General features: G+C 46.4%; 1 protein-coding gene across 2 annotated transcripts in view; it reads right to left on the minus strand.

The window, feature by feature from the left end:
• Positions 1–701: 701 nt before the first annotated feature.
• Positions 702–17,134, minus strand: part of NCALD (neurocalcin delta) — a 61,514-nt gene continuing 45,081 nt past the window's right edge. For both annotated transcript variants that reach the window (XM_069779799.1, XM_009916977.2), the window contains exons 3-4: positions 10,743–10,848; positions 702–10,447 (exon numbers count right to left, since the gene is read on the minus strand). In XM_069779799.1, the coding sequence (XP_069635900.1) occupies positions 10,350–10,447; positions 10,743–10,848 (204 nt within the window). In that variant the 3' untranslated portion in view covers positions 702–10,349. The remainder of the gene's footprint in view (positions 10,448–10,742; positions 10,849–17,134) is intronic.

Here is a 17,134-nt window from a genome sequence, read left to right on the forward strand (position 1 = left end):
TTCAGTTACCTTCTAGAGGGTTTTAAACTACTTTTAGCACCCCGGTGCTAATCCCAGCTCCAAATTTAACCTAGGTAAAAGTTTGAAGAGCTTAGAGAGCATGTACAGGAGCACGAGCCAGCCCCCTCGAGAGCCCGGCTGAGGCTGGCAGGAGCCCCTGCCACGATGGGCTCTCCTGCTGCCCCATAAGCCACGTCTCAGAGCAGCTAACCGCAGCTACCACCCTACCAACCCGCGCTCCCTCCCTCCCTCCTGCCCTTGGGGATAAAAAAATGCCCTAAACCTGGAGAGGGATTTATCTACGGCAGGGAAAGCTTCCATCAGCCAGCTAAGCTGGCCTTTCCAGCTCTGGAGGACCGGGGCGCTCAGCCTTGCGCTGTCCTTCCTTTGCTTTTATAAACCACTCCACATTATCTCTCCCCGTGCCTGGCTGCCGGCTTTAGCTGCTGGAGGAAAAACTGTATTAGCAGCAGAGAGCCCAGCCGGCTGCAACGTGCCGGCGCAGCGCCTGCGCACGGCTTAAGCCCTCGCTAAGCCCTCCAAATTGGCTTGCCCGGCTGCTGCCCCTTTGCCCGCAACGGTGAGCAGACTGGGGGCTGTGAGGACAGCAGGCAAAGGTTTGCTCACCAGACCATGGGGCTACTTGATGAGGCTGTAAGGCTCCAGTGCGAAGGGAGTAACAATGCACGGCACATCATAGCTAGCTGCAGCAGAATGTTTATTAGTAGGAAAGAACATTTAGGGGATTTCAGTAGGACAATTTGTCTGGACCATTGGTATCCACCATACATTGGGTTTCATCAAGATTATTCAAGGTTACATATTTATATAAGAAAACAAAATAATTCATATTCAGGTGCAATCAGTAATTCCAGTATGAAAAAGCACCATGTCACAAAACAGTTTACAATACAAAAGTCTTCAAAATCTAACATTTAAAAACAATATTTGTTCAACAGTAATAACAATACAGTAAAAAAATTCTTATTTCCCTTCAAACAATACTGCTTATATATTTTGGCACTGAAAAAGAAACTATCACAAACGCGCCTTTTTAACCACACAATGCTGTTTTGTGAGTGTCTATATAATAAGAAGGAAAACCATGCTTTTGAAGTCAGTCATTTTGCCAGGTGCAGTTTGAACCACTTTCTCCATTAAAAAGAAAAAAAACAAAAGAAAAAAACTCCTAAGCTGCAGCATGTCTTGTCTTTTGTCCCAGGACACGATCTGGAGAAGCAACTCTCTCAGACTCAATCCATTGAGTAAGTAAGTCAGCCCTGCCCGAAAGGCTGCATCCGAGCCCCTCTTCCCTCTCCAAACCTGACAAGAAATGCAGATCTAAGCCCCCCAAATGGTCCTGTCTTTTAGGGACTGATCCCAAGTTCTCGCTATATTAAGCACCCCACTAAGATTCTGACCCCAAACTTGCCACTCAGGCTCTTCTTTTTCCTTAATTGCTTAAATTCCTCAAAATCCTAGTTAATTAATTTTAAAGTCACTTGCACAAACGGTCTTAAAATGTGAACCCATCAGTTTTGTCCTGCTATAGCCAGCAGTCCCAAGGAAAACCGAGCGTGCATGCGGGTGAGCCAAGGGATAAGGAAGCCTGATGCTGGGACCAGCGGGGTGCCCCAGGTTGGGGGACCCTCCTCTCATGTCTCCTCCTGGGGCCAGGACTGGCACACAGCGTGGGACGGGGAAGCTTGAGTCTGAGAGAGGGAAAGACAGAAAACGAGACTTTTCAGGAAGAATTAGTTTCCGCTCAAAACTGACCCCTACTAAAATGAGATCGCAGGTACTATGCTCCGGGTGAAACACCGGTGCCTGTGTGCAGCTATGACGGCCCTTGAAAAAGGCTGATTCTAGTGAACATGCAGTCCTTGGTGCTACCTCTAAAAGCTGAACAATAACAAAACCAAATAATTTTAAATAGTTTTTACATCTTACATCAAAGATGCCACTACGAAAACACAATAGTATCACACATTAATTAGTACAGTCTTAAAAATGCAAACCGACACTGGTAAGACTCCCATACATTCTGCATATTGTATGTACAGAAGAGAACAGCTTCTCGAGAGGAGAGGACAGTCATAGAGAGATCATCTTCTGTTTTTTTCTTAGTACGTTGCATAATACAAATACATTATCAGCATAAGAAAACTCTACTCTGACACTAAGAGTTCAAGAAAGGTCCTAACTGGAAGTTAATAGCAGGGGGAACGGTGCACGTGCTGGGGGGCACAAAACACATACACAACCCTCCACCAAATCCTCTGTCTCCTCCGATGGCCTGATCATCTACTTCCATTTTGCCGGGCAAGTTTAACACATTGCTCTGCGGGTACATGCTCCCAAATCATGCAAGCACAGGGCCAAATCCCGAGAGCTGCTCTCAGCCTTCCTGAAGGCAGCTCACCTCTAGATGCCCTTTCCGTGGGCCTTGCCTGGGCTGAGAACTGGCTGGAGACTCAGAATATCACCAGATGAGCTTACAACAGAAGCGGGGGGGGAAATTAACACATCACGATAGCTACGGGCAACTACACGCAGGACACTAGCAATTCTAGACAGCCATAAGAAAAATATGTGGACCAAATGCATTTAATTCATAGTCGTCTCTCTCCTTTCTGAGTTGTAAAAGTCTTCCTTAGGATATGTAGGTTTGCTTACAAAGCATTCATCTAGAGAGGTATCCAATTTTGCCAAGACGCAGGATATGCTGAACTCCATGCTGCTGCAGTTAGTCTGCCCATGGTAGCTTATTTAAAGTTAGATTTAGTATCTCTACTCTACACTGCAACGTAGAAACAGCCTGAGGGAACAGAGATAAGAAAGCTCTCTCTGTGGAATGGTCATGGACTTAACAGGAACTGGACACTTGGATCTATTCAGCTTTTCGCCATGGTTTATCTCAATTTATTAGTCGCTACAGCATCAAAAATACCTGCTCAAATTTACACAAACAAATGTATAACTATTTACTTTTGCATCCATTGCGTCATTCATTCGGTGATACTTAAAAATCCAAAGGTATCAAGTACTTCTGTCAGAAGAGGCCAATATTGGTCACCTCGTGTTCAAGAGCGAAATAGAACTGAATACACAAATATTAACTACAAGACTGCTTGGATGGAATTGAAGTGAGCAAGTGGAAGAGATAAGCATATTGAAATATGTCTCAATCTGTCTCCTTGCAGGAAATGTACAGACAAAAATAATCCCTAACGTAATTAAGCACTTCGTTTTTGCTAGGCACAGTGAGCCCACCTCGCTAGTCATTGCTCCGGCAGCTCTGCTCTTGGAATCATTGGGACTTTTGCTAGCATATGAGCTAAACGACTGGCAGGGTTGAATCGAAGGGGATCCAAAATAAATAAATAAATTACAAGAAAACTAAAACACAAATAAGGAAATTAAACACAAAATACCAGAGAAACATGATCTTGTAGAGCATTCATATGACTAACGCAGGGCACAATATCTTTAGTAAGCTTCCTTAGATTCTTATCAGATTGAAACTCTGGTTTTGTTTTTTCTTTTTCTCCCAGATACTAATAAAAACTGTTTGGTTGCCCTGGAAATGGGAATAAGCTAATTACAGGAAATAAAAAGGTGGTGGTGGCAAGGAACTGCAAGTTCTCCCCCAAACAACTGCATAGGACCCATTAATCTTCCCTCTGAGCGCAGCCAATTAACAGCACAAATGAAGCTTAGAATTTAAGAGGATTTTCTCAGGTGGGTTTACTAATCACCATCATCCAGTTCGGTGGGGGAACATGAGGCCAACCCTGAATACCGCTGAAACCCCTGTCCCCAGGGAGGAGAAAACCAGAGGTCACATCCTCAACATGTGTTTTTGACAGATGGGAGGAAGAGTTTCCACCTGACATTCCTGCGCCAAAATTATGTCTTGGTCCACAGCACCTGGGCAGTCCAGGAAGCATCGGGGCACCGCACACTGAATGGTGACACACAGGAAGATGCTGCTCCTGCCTGGAAGAAATCAGCTCTCTGTGGAATAAACCATGGGAGCGGAGAGCGAGCACCGGTCAGGTTCAGTCTGCAGTGCATCAACAAACACAGACACGATAATGAAAACCACATTGTTCCAGAGGTTCAGTGTGTTCTTGAAATGTTTAATACTGCCATTACTTAATAATAGGAAATAAATAGTGTGGTTGGCAAGGTACACACAGGAGAGCCGAAAGGCTGGGAACCAAATCAGAAGCTGTTTCATCTAAATGCATCAAGCCTGGCTCCTCCAGATGTCAAGGGCTGGTGTTTGTTATTCGTTCACACAGAGAGTAGGGATGGCAACTGGGAGGTGGGCGCAAAGTATCGGAGAGCTGGACACCCTGACCGCCTGCCCTGAGAAGGTGAGAACATCTTTGGTGTGAGGTCAGGGCAAGAGGGGAAGATCTAAGACGTGTCTTGGCTGCACAGTAAGTGAACACTACAGAGAGGGTGGCCGTCATGTGCTTCGAGATCTGGGAAGCACTCAGCAGGCTGAATAAGCTCAGTTGACCACCTCTGTGGCAGGACCCAGAGCGCCCAGCCTCAGCACACAGTGACATAGGGATGAAGCAGCCCAGGAGGTCCCAGGGACGAGGCTAGTCCAGAGGAGCTATTCTGTGCTGACTATCGCCAAGTCCCTGATCAGACCCTGATCTAAAGGCAGTTTTTCATTTCCCTAGTCTTTTCACATTGTTCACTGCAACCCAAGCTCTTTTTTTACCTTGTTTATTGTGCATTAGCCAGCATTTTACACGTGATAGCTTAATCCCAACTATACGTATTAAAATAACACTACCAGTTGGAGCAATGAGGAAATCAAATCTGTACATTGCAAGAAGCCCCTCATATCTGGCCTTTCCAGCTGTTACTTGTTAAGATATGGAGAGTGTATCTGAAAAGCTTGATATCTTATCCTGCGAAAATCCCCACCCCTGAAACAACTTCTCAGTATGGATGATTTGAAAGCAACAGCAGCAAAAGCCAGGCTGGAATAAGGGGTGCTGCTAAATGAGACACCCATGATAGCCAGGGGTAGTTTCTGCAAGAGACGAAGAGATTGACTTTGCATTCGACCGACCGTTCTACTGCTCTGAATGCCGGAGGCACCTAACGGCTTCTGCAGCTCCACAACAGCGGTCCCAATTTCTAGTGTCACTGCTTTCCATGCCAATTTACAAACCCCGCTGCTTTTCCCCTCTGTGTACTTAAAACACAGCTGCTGTTCTCACCTTCCCCAGCCTGCAAAATGGCACCTGGGCTTTGAGACTCAAACAGAGCTTTCCCTTCTTGTCTACCACGACCGGGAAGAAAGGTCCTGCAGGCAGCGTTTTGCCCTCAGTTACACTTGGGAAATGCCTTATGCTCCTCCTGGGACCTGTTTGCTGAACTCCCAACTGGGTCATGGCAAACAGCTCTGTTGCTTATATGTAAGAAAGAGCAGAGTTATTCTACCCCTGCAGCTGCCTGTTCATGCTGAAGGTATTTAAAAGTGTATTTTCTCAGTGCCTCTGACTGAATATGCAGCAGACATTGCTGCTCAGCTAGAAGGTACCATTTCGGGTCTAGCCCTATCTCAGAGCACATCACACCACGAGTCTGACATATCGCTGCTTTGCATCTTATCTGCCTACTGCACAGTCAATGGAAAACTCCACATGCAGCTCTGAGCGTTGCTCGGCTGTCTGACGCTTGCCAAGTTTCTCTGCATTTCTAAGCACAAGTTCTGCCCACGATACCAAGGAAACCAACTTCCCCCACTTTAAGACTCCTACGTGAGATCCCACCCAGTAAGACACAGAGCAAAGAATGCATCCAAATGCTTGTGCAAAGGGCAGGTGAAATGTTCTTCTCCACCAGTCTTGCACCAGTTCCCTGACATCTAACTCCTGGGCCCAAGGACTGCCTCGCCAGGAAACCAAGGGAGCACCATGAGAAAGGCAAAAGGAGGTGCTGGCGTAGCGGGTGTTCCGGAGAGCTTGTCCAGCCCTCCCCTCTGCTTGTTTAACTTGGTGCTTGTATGCTAGGCTTCAAAAGGAAACTCTTTTGAAGGATGCCTCCTTTACCCTGACTGCACTGTTTTGCTATCATGTTGCATCTTCACCAGTGTTGCTGAAAAAAAAGGGAGTTTTAAAAGAAGGGAGACAGCTGAGCTCAGGGTGTTTGCTCTGAGGCAGGAGATTCCCTCCCCACCGCCACGTGTCCCCAGGGACCTGCCAGTTGTCACCGTGTTCCCCAGTTCACATGTACTGAGAGACATACGGCTGCGGCCACATTCTCATCTTGGCTTAGTCGGCGGATTAGGGCTCAACATCAAGTTACTACAGTTCACCAAGTTTCCATGAGTCAGCTGAGACGAGGTTTCTGCCCATGTGTGCGCTTCCAGCCCACAGCAAATGCAAGGTAATGCGACTTAGCCTGGTCTGCAGTGAAAGAAAATTAAGCTAAGCCGTATTATTGCACATTTGCCATCAGTGAAGAGACCACATGCTGAAAAGTCCCTGAAAAGACTCATCCCCTGGGGGAAGTTATTAAACCATGGGGACTTGGTCATGTGTGACCACTTCTTGTGCTGCACATAGACCTCGTCCAGCTACAGAAGTTACACACTTCTGGCTTACTCTTTTACGCAGCAGTGCCTAGAAAATGTGGAGGTCATGCTTTATAACAGAGAACAACAAAGGGCAAAGTGCCCCAACAATAAGATAAAAATCCTACAAGCTCCTAAGAACAGCAAGAGGAACAGCACAGCTCCATGTACCTCAGGAACATCCACTGCTGTGAACTCACAGGGCTTCAAATAGTGTTGAAACACAGATCTTTCTTCAGTCCCTCTCAAACCATAAGTGCTCACAAAAACAGATGCATGCTGGTTTTACAAGGGTTGTGTTCCCCTTTTCTTTCCCAAAGCACCCTAAAACAAAGACAGGCTGCTGCAGATCGCACGAGCCGTAGTCCTCACTTCACGTCTTCTGGCCCAGATTTTGGCAAGCTGACTGGGAATGCCCGATAAACGGGACTGGCATTTTCCATGGATTCAGTCTACATGCGGGATGTACTCATTAATTCATTTGACAACACGTGAGTGAAGGTGACCTCTTTCACACGCAACTAATATTGGAGAATGCATCTACAAAATTGAGAGGTGATGTGAAATAGTATGTGCTGTCTGCCATCCTTCCTGTATGAAAATATTGCTAATTGATCACTTGAAGTGTCTGACTTGCTGTGCTATTTCATACAGGATAGGTCATTTTGTCTTCAAGAGGTTTATGAAGGCAATTATGGTTGCAAATGCGAATGGCAGCAAAGCAGAAAATTCCAATCTGAGGTGCAGCGCACCACTGCTCTCCTGCTGATCTGGGGTCTGTGGATGCTCCTATCACAATTCCAGCTATGGATCACTTTTGAAGCACGTGCAGAGGCAAAGAAAGAAAAGGATAGTTAATAATTTAAAACAATACCAGTCATCAGTGGTAGTCAGGTAAAAGAATAACCTTAGTTCACTCTGTAAATGTTTATACAATAGTCTTATCTCCAGCTACATCCTCTGCAGCTGTAGGCTAATTCTTACTCTTCCAGATTTTGTGAACTGTGGGAAGAATTACATCTCCGCTGGCCTGGGGTCATATCGCAGGTTGCGTTTTCAAACATGTGTTGTGCAGTATTAGCACATGAAGCAAGTCTGGCCCCAAAGCCCCAAAACTACTGAGCAAAAACAAACTGAGAGACTAGGTTCTGGGCCAGAAACCTCTTATAAAACTAAAAAGAGATGGAATGCAGTTGCTTAAACAAGAGGCAACGCTTCAAAGCTTTCAGTCACATGCAACAGCTTTCACGACATTAAGAAGAAGATGGAACTGCAGAAGCTATCCAAGTTCACCTTCGGTAAACGCCAGCTTCTGTAGGCCTGGGCCGCCTTGGGTGTGGGTGCCTGCACCGAGGCGGTGGGTTGGCAGCTCGGCAGGGCTCCTCTAGCATCGCCTCGTCCTGCCCGCGCAGCCGTGGTGGTGGTGGAGCACCCAGGGAGCCGCTGGGGCAGCGGGACGGGTCCTGCCCATCTGGCGGAGGGGGTTGACCAGTGCGTGTCCATGACCTCCCTGCAGCCATCCCCAGCAGCCTGGGCGGGCTCGTCCTGCTGAAAAACAACCCGCCGAGCACTCGAGAGGGAGCATGGCTTTCAGGAGACGTGAGGTGACGGATACGGGAGAGAGGGCCAGAGCCTCTCCAGGTAAAGCAGAAAATTGCCTGGAAGAAGGTAGGCTCTCCTTTGAAGGGTTAGATTTGTGCACAGAATGTCTAACGAAGATTAGGGAGAAAGAGAGAGGGAACGTCTCCATCAACCAGAAGAATTGGTGCAAAATTTGCTAAAAGCGCTAGGTATTGAAATCCGTTTGTGTCTGTGGTTGGGCCTCTTTTGCTTTCTCCTTTTCCCCCACACATGTCTGCTTGGTATTTTGGTTACTATAATGGGCATATATCATCAACTGGATTTCTGTGATCTTTTGAGACAAAGGTGTGTGCCTGAAGACATTTATTGAGTGTAATTAGCCACTCATAATAATTTTAGTACAACTGATTAGCAATGTTATTATCAATTTATTTTTATTTTATTTTAATATGCTCTGCACTTCACACTTGGCAAAGCAAATGGTATGGAAAAATCAAGTCTAGGATTTTTTTCTCTCAGTTATTGTACCTGCTAGCTAGTGTTCAACAAAAATTTATTCATACTTGGCTACTTATTCATGACTTCTAATTAGTACTTAGCTAATCATCATCTGCAAAGCAGACTTATTTTACTTAGTTTATTTTAAATTAAGGCTACTGGGGATTAACATCTACAAGGTCACTTGACAAAACGCCAACCTTCCCTGTCAGACAAAGGTTACTCTAACGAGCTCATGAATTCCCAATGCTGTGCACTGCCTATATGGGTACCTCTCCAACAGGATCACAGAGCAGACTTTAGCTAATGACAGATTAATGCCAATTTAGTCAGCATAATGCCTCCTGTCACTAAAGCTTTTCCGTTGCAGCAGCGCTTGTAAAGTCCCTAAGAAATCCCATGTATGTGTACTAGCTTTGCATACAGCAAGTTTGACCAAAGGATAAAGTTTTGCAGCAGCAAACTTCAGAACTCCTGCATCTAGGCGAAAAGATAAACATTCAACATTTCTCTCAAGAGCTGATCTTTTTTTTTTGTTTTAATTTTTATATATATAAATATACCATAAAGCGTACCATTTCCTTGTTTCAGTACAGGTTTTTCGAGCTTTACTAAAATAAATGAAATATAAATGCTACAATTTTATGTTTAAAACAAGTTTTGATGACAGCCTTCCCCTAAGAGCAGGCCCAGAAACTCCGTTAGCTATGTGGAGAGAGACAAAAACACCCCCAAAACTTGACACTATGCAAGAGCATTCAGAACAGCAGATGTGCCTCAGCTGGAGCTGCTTGCAGGTGTCCGTGAGTTTGTCACGTGAATGCTCACTCTCCTTAGTAGAAACTGCTTTATTACTAACCTGAAAATTTCACATTCAACATGTATCTCCCCTAAATTCATTGTCAAGACCCAGTTTTCCATATCTGTGTCTGCCTTTGCTGATCCCAAACGGCAAGAGGTATCGTCAGTTGTGGATTTGGGGACCAGGATTGCAAATTGCTGAATTTTCAGATAAAGCTGTGTGAAATCAACCACTGTAAACCTAGTAAAAAATGTCGACCTTTGTTTTTTCCCTTCTCCTTCACAACCTGGAAAATGTTCACAGCATTGAAACAATGAGGCATAGGAGCAGGGGTATGGACGATACACCCTGCACACATTCTGCACTTTCGTACTTCTTCCGATCCTGTCATTGACCTTAACTGGTGCCTCCTGGACAGGAGAGGAGGTTCCAGGTAAATCCTACCCCACCCATCACAACCCCTTTGGTTCAACCTCTACTACACTTTCAGGTCCTGTGGGTGAATACTTAGCTACTAAAGCAGCAATCTAAAATCTCTCAGTGTGTCTTGCTGCCAAGGGTTTGTCACTGGTTTACTCCTTCTCAACACGTACTTTCCGAAACAGACATGTTAAAACAAACAAAACAAAACAAAATCTTTAAAACAATGATAACACCACAATATCTGTTTAAAACAGTACTGCCCATGCTCTGGACAAATTGTTAAGAGCAATTCAGCATTCTTATAATTAATCCACAACAAAAGAAGCTATAAGATGCCACAAATGAAGGCATAATTGGCCATACAGAGGCAACACTACCATGAATGTTGTTTGGCAAGGAAAAAAAAAAGCAGATACATAATTGATCCAAAGAACGGGTTCAGAACTGCCCGGCGCTGCTAGGATCACACTGCAGGAGACGGACTATGGATGGATCGCTCTTGGCGCCTCGGATGAACTCTTCCAGAGAGAGCTTTCCTAGAAAAGAAACACGTTTGCTTAGTGCACCTGGTGGGTCGCAGCACACCTGCCAAGCCTCTGGACAAGCACAGTGGAAGGAAGCCAGGGGAGCCCAAGTAAAATCCCTGGGAAAGCAACCCTGCAAGGCAAAGCTCTGCCTGCTTGCACCCCGCTGGCTGTGGATGGTGGTGACTTTGCCTGGATGGCTGAAGGAGCAGTGGTGGGTTTGAAGGGTCGCCCCGTGTAAGCAGGACAGCCCAGCCACCCTGCACAGGGGAAAAGGCAGCCACCCCCATCTCTGGAGGGTGCCTACCATCACGGTTGGTGTCCATCTGGCGGAAGATCTTCTCTGTCCTCTTCTCTGGTGTCGACTCGTCTTCCGGCATCTTCATTACAGAAGAAACCATCTTATAGATTGCCTGTGTGGTATGACAGGAGCAAAGAGCTGGTAAGAAACACATTATCTTAATGGAATGATTATCTCCTGGTGACAGAAATAGGCGGAAAATAGCCCGGGGACATCGGCTGGGACCTGCTCTCTGGATGCTGAAGGGAGTCAGGTGGCACCCGTACATGCAGCTGCCCTCTTCAGTGGGATGCTCATTTATGAAGTGCTGTGTTTCCTTATTTAGTCATGGTCGAACACAATCTGGGTTTGGACTGAGGTTACATTTTTCCTTATCAAAACAGTCTTCAGATGGATTTATCACTTGTACAGCACGTTAGATACTGGCAACTCCCAGTGCCTGGGGGAACGGTAAGACCACTGGGGTCTTGCCCCGCACACCTCTGTGCTTTGGTCACCCAGGCTCCGTCCTCACCACCCCATCCCCTCACCCTGCCTTTGCTTCCCCCCATCTCCTTTCTCTCCCTCCTTGGTCAGCATCCTGCCCACGGGGAGGGCAGTGACTCACTCCCTGCATTTGCCATGTCTCACAGATAATGAAGACTTGACCAGCAAGGAGGTGGCCTTTCCCTCGGGGGTTGGTGTGTGTACACAGCTCCAGACCCCATTCACAATTTGTTCCACAGAGAGCAGATGTTCTGGTCCCACATAGCACTGGTGCCACCCATAGCTATTCTCTGCACAGAAAAATCCATTAGTCACGTATGGTGCTAGCTGCCCCTAAGAGAGAGGTAATGTTAATTTTAAAACAAGGATGAGTAGTCGTCTCTGAACTGGTTATCCAAATGTTGCCTGAAAATATGAGCAGGCAGTACCAGTAAACAAGTGGTTTTTGTGTTAGATATCTTTACGGTGCCACACAGCTGGGAGAACAGCAGCAGCCAGACAGCTGTGGGCTGGTGGCCTCGGGGGAGCCTCCCGGCCATTTGGAGAGGCGGCACATCCCAGCCCAAGGCAGTGCTGCCCTGGTCTGACCAGCTCCTTCTGCTTCCCATTGCAGCTCGTTGGCCTCCGGCTGACAGGCGCTGCACTGGGCAGTCACTTTGCCCTACAGCCCTGGTCTGTAGATGTGGATCGCTTTCTTCCACAGATTCGAATTCTTGTGTGTCCCGTCCCCCCCCCCGCCAGCACGGTGTCTGCAGCGGTCAGTTGATAACTTAGTGCAGACATGATTGCTTTAGCTATTTGCTCTCTGTTTCCTCCTGTTCTGGGAGGGGGGTCCTTGGCGCAAGCCCAAGATGGCTCGCTGGATCTCCCGTCTTCCCTTTTCCCATTCATGAAGGTACTCCGCTTAGCATGTTCCCACCATCTGGCCCAGGGTCCCAAGGGCCAGCTCCAGGAACGTAACAGCGAAGATTCACAAGCTGGAGGATGCCTTGAAGCAGCAGATATTTTACACTCAGATTAGGGAGCACCCGCTTCCTTGGCCATCTTGCTGGCTTCTCCTCTGCCAGCAGCTCACCTCTCACATCTCCTGGCCTTTAAATAACTTAAAGAGTTACACCCCGAGAAAGGCATTTGTCTGTTTAATTAATTATTCATCACTTACACTCAGTGCAATCAAACATCTGCTCCCTCAGTTACGTCACCAACAGCGTGGCTGTGGATTTCCCGGTCCGCTCTCCAGTAAGTCTCTAACACTGGCTATGGACCCCAGCAGGGGAACAGAGGAGAACATTCCAGCACGAACAGCAGCTGGCTGAATGGAAAAGCGGTGGGCACCCTTTTAATTGTCATCACCATCAACATCATCTTCATCATGATTTGGACTGCGGGAGTGCCCAAAGGCTCCCAAGGGAATTAGGGTGCCAGAGTATTGGGCAGAGCCCCAGTACAGGCAGGGATGCTGTCCACACAACTGTGACCATCTGATAACCAGGAGAATGGAAGAAAGGATGAACATGCAAGCACATGGACATAGGGATGAGGGAGCCGGGGGAAGGAGGCAATAGGGGAAGAAAAAAAAGGAGAGGGTGGACAGTAAGAATTTACTCCTTCCTCATCTTCATCAGCATGCAAGGCTCGCAGGGGTCAGAGCAGAGATGAGGCTTATAAATCTGCCAATGTTTAAGCATCTTAAGCTGTCTGGCTTTTGTCTGGGGTAGGAAGAGAGGTGGAGGGGTCATTCCCTCACTCTGGGTGAGAGGACGGCAAAGCAGAGAATCTGTATTGAAAGTATGGGAGGAATGCCCTGGACCGGGAGTGCAGGCGTGTTTACCCTGATCAAAGTAACCATAGTAAGAATATGCAGATTTTTAGGACAAAAAAAAAAGCACTTCAGGATGACTTCATCCTACAGGGTCCTTTTCACAGAGGCGTGTGAAGGGAATAGCAGATGAGATATTCTAGGAAAGCCAGATGGGAATAACATAGTAAGCGTTCCTTTCATGCTGAAAATGGTTACTCTGGACAAATTCTTATGTCCTTACTCAGAAGTTCAGTGGGAAGTTTTCCCAAAGTAAAAGCTAGCTAAAGCTGATTAAGGATCTCGAGACTTGCCCCATATTAATTCAGTGCAGCTACACAGAGCTCTTTATTGTACGTTTGAAAGAGCAAGCTTTGAAAGGGAGCTGGTTTCATGCGATAATTACGTGGAGCTGGGCTGTACGAACCCTGGGCTGTGACCTGGGACCGAAAGGCTGCAGGTGCTCCACTCCACATGGAGTACGACTCCTCAGCCTCATAGCACTTGGGCTGAAAGCCACCAGTGGCATTCAGCAGGAGAAGGTTTGGTGGTGGTTATCTGTCAGCAGCCACCTGAGTCAGGGCAGCTTTTTCAGGTGGACTTCGGTCAAGAGGGCTCCTTACAGCTCTCCGGTGCCCCTGAATGCCATCAAGAAATTGTGCCTCCAGAGCCCTATGTGCATCACTGGAGTGAGCACAGGCTGCAGCTTCATCTGAACTGTCTGGTTCCCTGCTGAGTTCTCCCCTTTGATTTTCCACCCGCATGTAGATCAGCAGTGATGGGTGATTTAGGGCAAATCTCACCCCTGTGCCCATTTGCTCTGGTTTTGCTCCCAGTCGCTGGCTGCCACTGCTGCACTTGGGCCAGAAACCGTTGTGGGGGCTGCACTTCCCTGCTATACTTGGCAAAGTGTCAAAGAGCTCCTTACGATGATGGCAGCAATGACAGCACAAATTTTCAGTCAATCCTTTTTACCCTGTTGAAATTAATTTTGACAGCTAAAAGCCTCATGAAGTGAAGAGCCGGCCTGAAAAAAATTGCTTTCCTCTCAATCTTATAGGGATTTTTTGAGACTGTCTTTACTGAGAGCAATATCAGCTTCTGCTTCTTCCCATGTTAGCTTCTGTTTCTTCCTGGCTTACAAATAAACTAGCCCAGCAAGTGAAACCTGTGTGCTCTGTTTGTATTAAACTGAAACCGTTATTCTCGTCTCTCAGCTCAGTATTCTTAAGATGCCTTATGACTCCATATGGTGAAAAAATATATCCTTAGAACAAGGTTTCCATCTCTTATTTGAACTCTTAATTTAAGAGACTCTTACCAAGTATGTCCCGTTTCAGTAAGGGGAACAAACACAAATCTTCTAGCTGATTTGCAGCTATTTTTTAGTGGTCTGGGCTATTTAGATTATAGGTAAGCATATGGGAGACATGAAAAACATTTATAGAGCAGAGAATCTGAGTGGATCTGTGGTGAGGTCTGTGAAGAGGGCAGGCTATGAAGTGCCATTCCACAGTGCTTTGTGGCATGCCTCGTAGGTGTAGCAGTACCCCATGGACCTTCTGTCATTGGCGTCTGCAGTCATCAGCCCACTGCTAAAGTCCTTCAAGTTATGTGATCCTCCAAACTGTGCAGAAAGCTCCATGTGGATGGCTCGTGTGTGTCTCTAAGCAGGGCTTTTTGAACGGTTGTCTAGGGGAAGCTCACCGGCAGCCACGGTGAGTCTGCGATAGGCTATGCGTACATGGTTAACAGCACTATGGTAAACGGAGCTTAAAGGAACGCAGGTGTTTTGCCCTCTAGCCCATTGCTTTGCAGAGAAAACAGGCTTCAGAAAGTGGTTATGGATCGTTCACGTTCATCTCCTTGACAGCTGGCCAGTTACTAGGGCTCTTGTGGGACATGAGCCATCCTAACCAGCAGCTCTGCTGTTTCAGTGCTGCTGCTGCTACCACTGTTAGCACAAGCACCTTCTTGCAATGTTGAGCAAGGGTGCAATGCCTGCATTGCCTGCAGTGGTGTTAGATTAGGCCAGAGCATGAGAAATGAAATGCAAGTAACCATTAGCATAACGGTGAAAATCACTACGGAGAGAGGACTTTCAAAGCACAAAGAGAAGCAGACTGAAAAAGAAGAAAAGCATGCCTTGCCCCTATCTTATTTAAGATACAGTAATCCCATGGTAATAGGGGCAGTATTTTCCTGTGAAACAAAGATTTTTAGATTGATGGTATTTCTTTTAGCATTCATTTTGACGTATTGTCTCATGCAAAAATCCCAATGAAAACATAATAAATCCTGCTATATCAATATGCAAATGTATGCCAGATAACGGACTTGTAATAGGTTCCTCTGAGACATATATCAGAGATATAACAGAGTTCTGTTTTTCACTATCAGAAAGATTGTGATGGCTGAGGGCCCCGAGGAACATATTTGATACAGATTCCTGTCTTTCCATATTAAGAAATAATCATCTTTCGCAAATGAAAGTGATAGTTGTTAGCTGTTTTTTTATAAGTCTAATCACTCTACATCAAAGGAACCTCTCAATAAAGCAAGAAAATGTGCTCATCTACTTCAGTTTCATATATCAGCTGAACACGCTTCCAGAGACTATGCAACAAATCCTACCCCACCGGGAGGAGCTATGGGTGACCAGTGCAATACAGGGAGATCGTTATGACCATAAAAAACTGGAAGAAGAGAACAGGGTGAGATCTACAAGCACGTTGCCTCATGGGAAGGTCCATCACAGATAGGGCAGCTTTCCTGACTGTAAAACCACTGATGGTCCATGGTGCGGAATTGACTGTTGCTCAGGCTTATTAGGCTGTTCACTTCCATAATAGATTTTTGTGCTGTCCCTCAAAATGTGGGGTAAGAGTAAATGAAAGAAAGCATCACTGAGTTGAGTTTCAAGTGCGGTCTGAAAGGAGGAGAGAGCCAAGCCTCGCAAGAAGTGTAGTGGGAGGGGTGGAGTGCCAGGCTGAGGGCCATACACAGGCAAAGTGTTGCTCTGGGTTGGATGTACACATTCACAAAATGTCACCCTACACTGATCCCTAAGCTGCAGTTTCATTTGACGATAGCATCACGGTTGTAAAGGACAATGCTACAATTTGGTACCAACACAACTGTGGAGAGGAGGCAAAGCAGTTCAGCCTCTAATCATGCTGGTGAGCAGGTCTGGGGTAACTGCAAAAAGCTGCAGGTTTTGCTGGTCCTCGCTTGGCCCGCTACAGAGAATCTAGCCACTGCTGTTTTCATTAAATTTGACACGAACGCATCTGTGGCATTGTTCTCCCTGTTTGTAAGTCTTCTGGCCCGGGAGGCTTTGTGCTGCCGTTCAGCACTGAGGGCTTCCTGGGCTACCTGACAGCAGCAAGGGGTCCTGCAGTCCCTGGGGCATCTCCTCCTCCCGAGGAGCAGGCACTTACTCGGGTTTGGCTCCTTGTGTTTGCTTTTACTTTGTTCTTTTGGGATTCTCTTTGTTTTCTCATGAGCAGAAATACAGCTAGAAAAACAATAATTGACAGCCTATTTACCCTACCCGGGGGAAAGGAAGATTTGTAAGGAACAGAGTATCTTCTAGTGCAAATATTCCATGGGGTTTGTCATGGCACAGAGACAGGGAGGTCTCTGCATCTGAATGCAGTCCTGCTCTTTAACTCAGACACAGGAACACAAACCAGAACAAGTGAAAGGCGACGCAACAACCCTACATTTGCAGGTGAGCTTTGTGTCTGGTCTTGCTGAAGCAGTGCAAGTGCTGGTGTTAAGCTACTGTTCAGAGGACATGAGAAGAGCCCTGGTAGAAAGACAAGGGCGCCACATCTTAGGCTGACTCCGTACATGCAGTTTGCCATCGCAGCCTGTAATTTGTGTGCATTCCTTTCCCTTGATTTCCAGCACAAATATAAGTCTGAATAACACAGGACATAGTTAGCACTCCAAAATTTCCAAGGAAAGAAAGGATCTTGATAACAGGCTTTTTTTTTTTTTTTTTAAACAGCGCTGCATTATACAGATTCAAGCTGTGTAAATATACTACCATATCAAAAATGTTTTAAAGCTTTCAGTAGAGTGATGTGCCTCAAGGGTAAAAACATGT

Source organism: Haliaeetus albicilla, chromosome 3, assembly GCF_947461875.1.
Source record: "Haliaeetus albicilla chromosome 3, bHalAlb1.1, whole genome shotgun sequence".
Classification (NCBI taxonomy): domain Eukaryota; kingdom Metazoa; phylum Chordata; class Aves; order Accipitriformes; family Accipitridae; genus Haliaeetus; species Haliaeetus albicilla.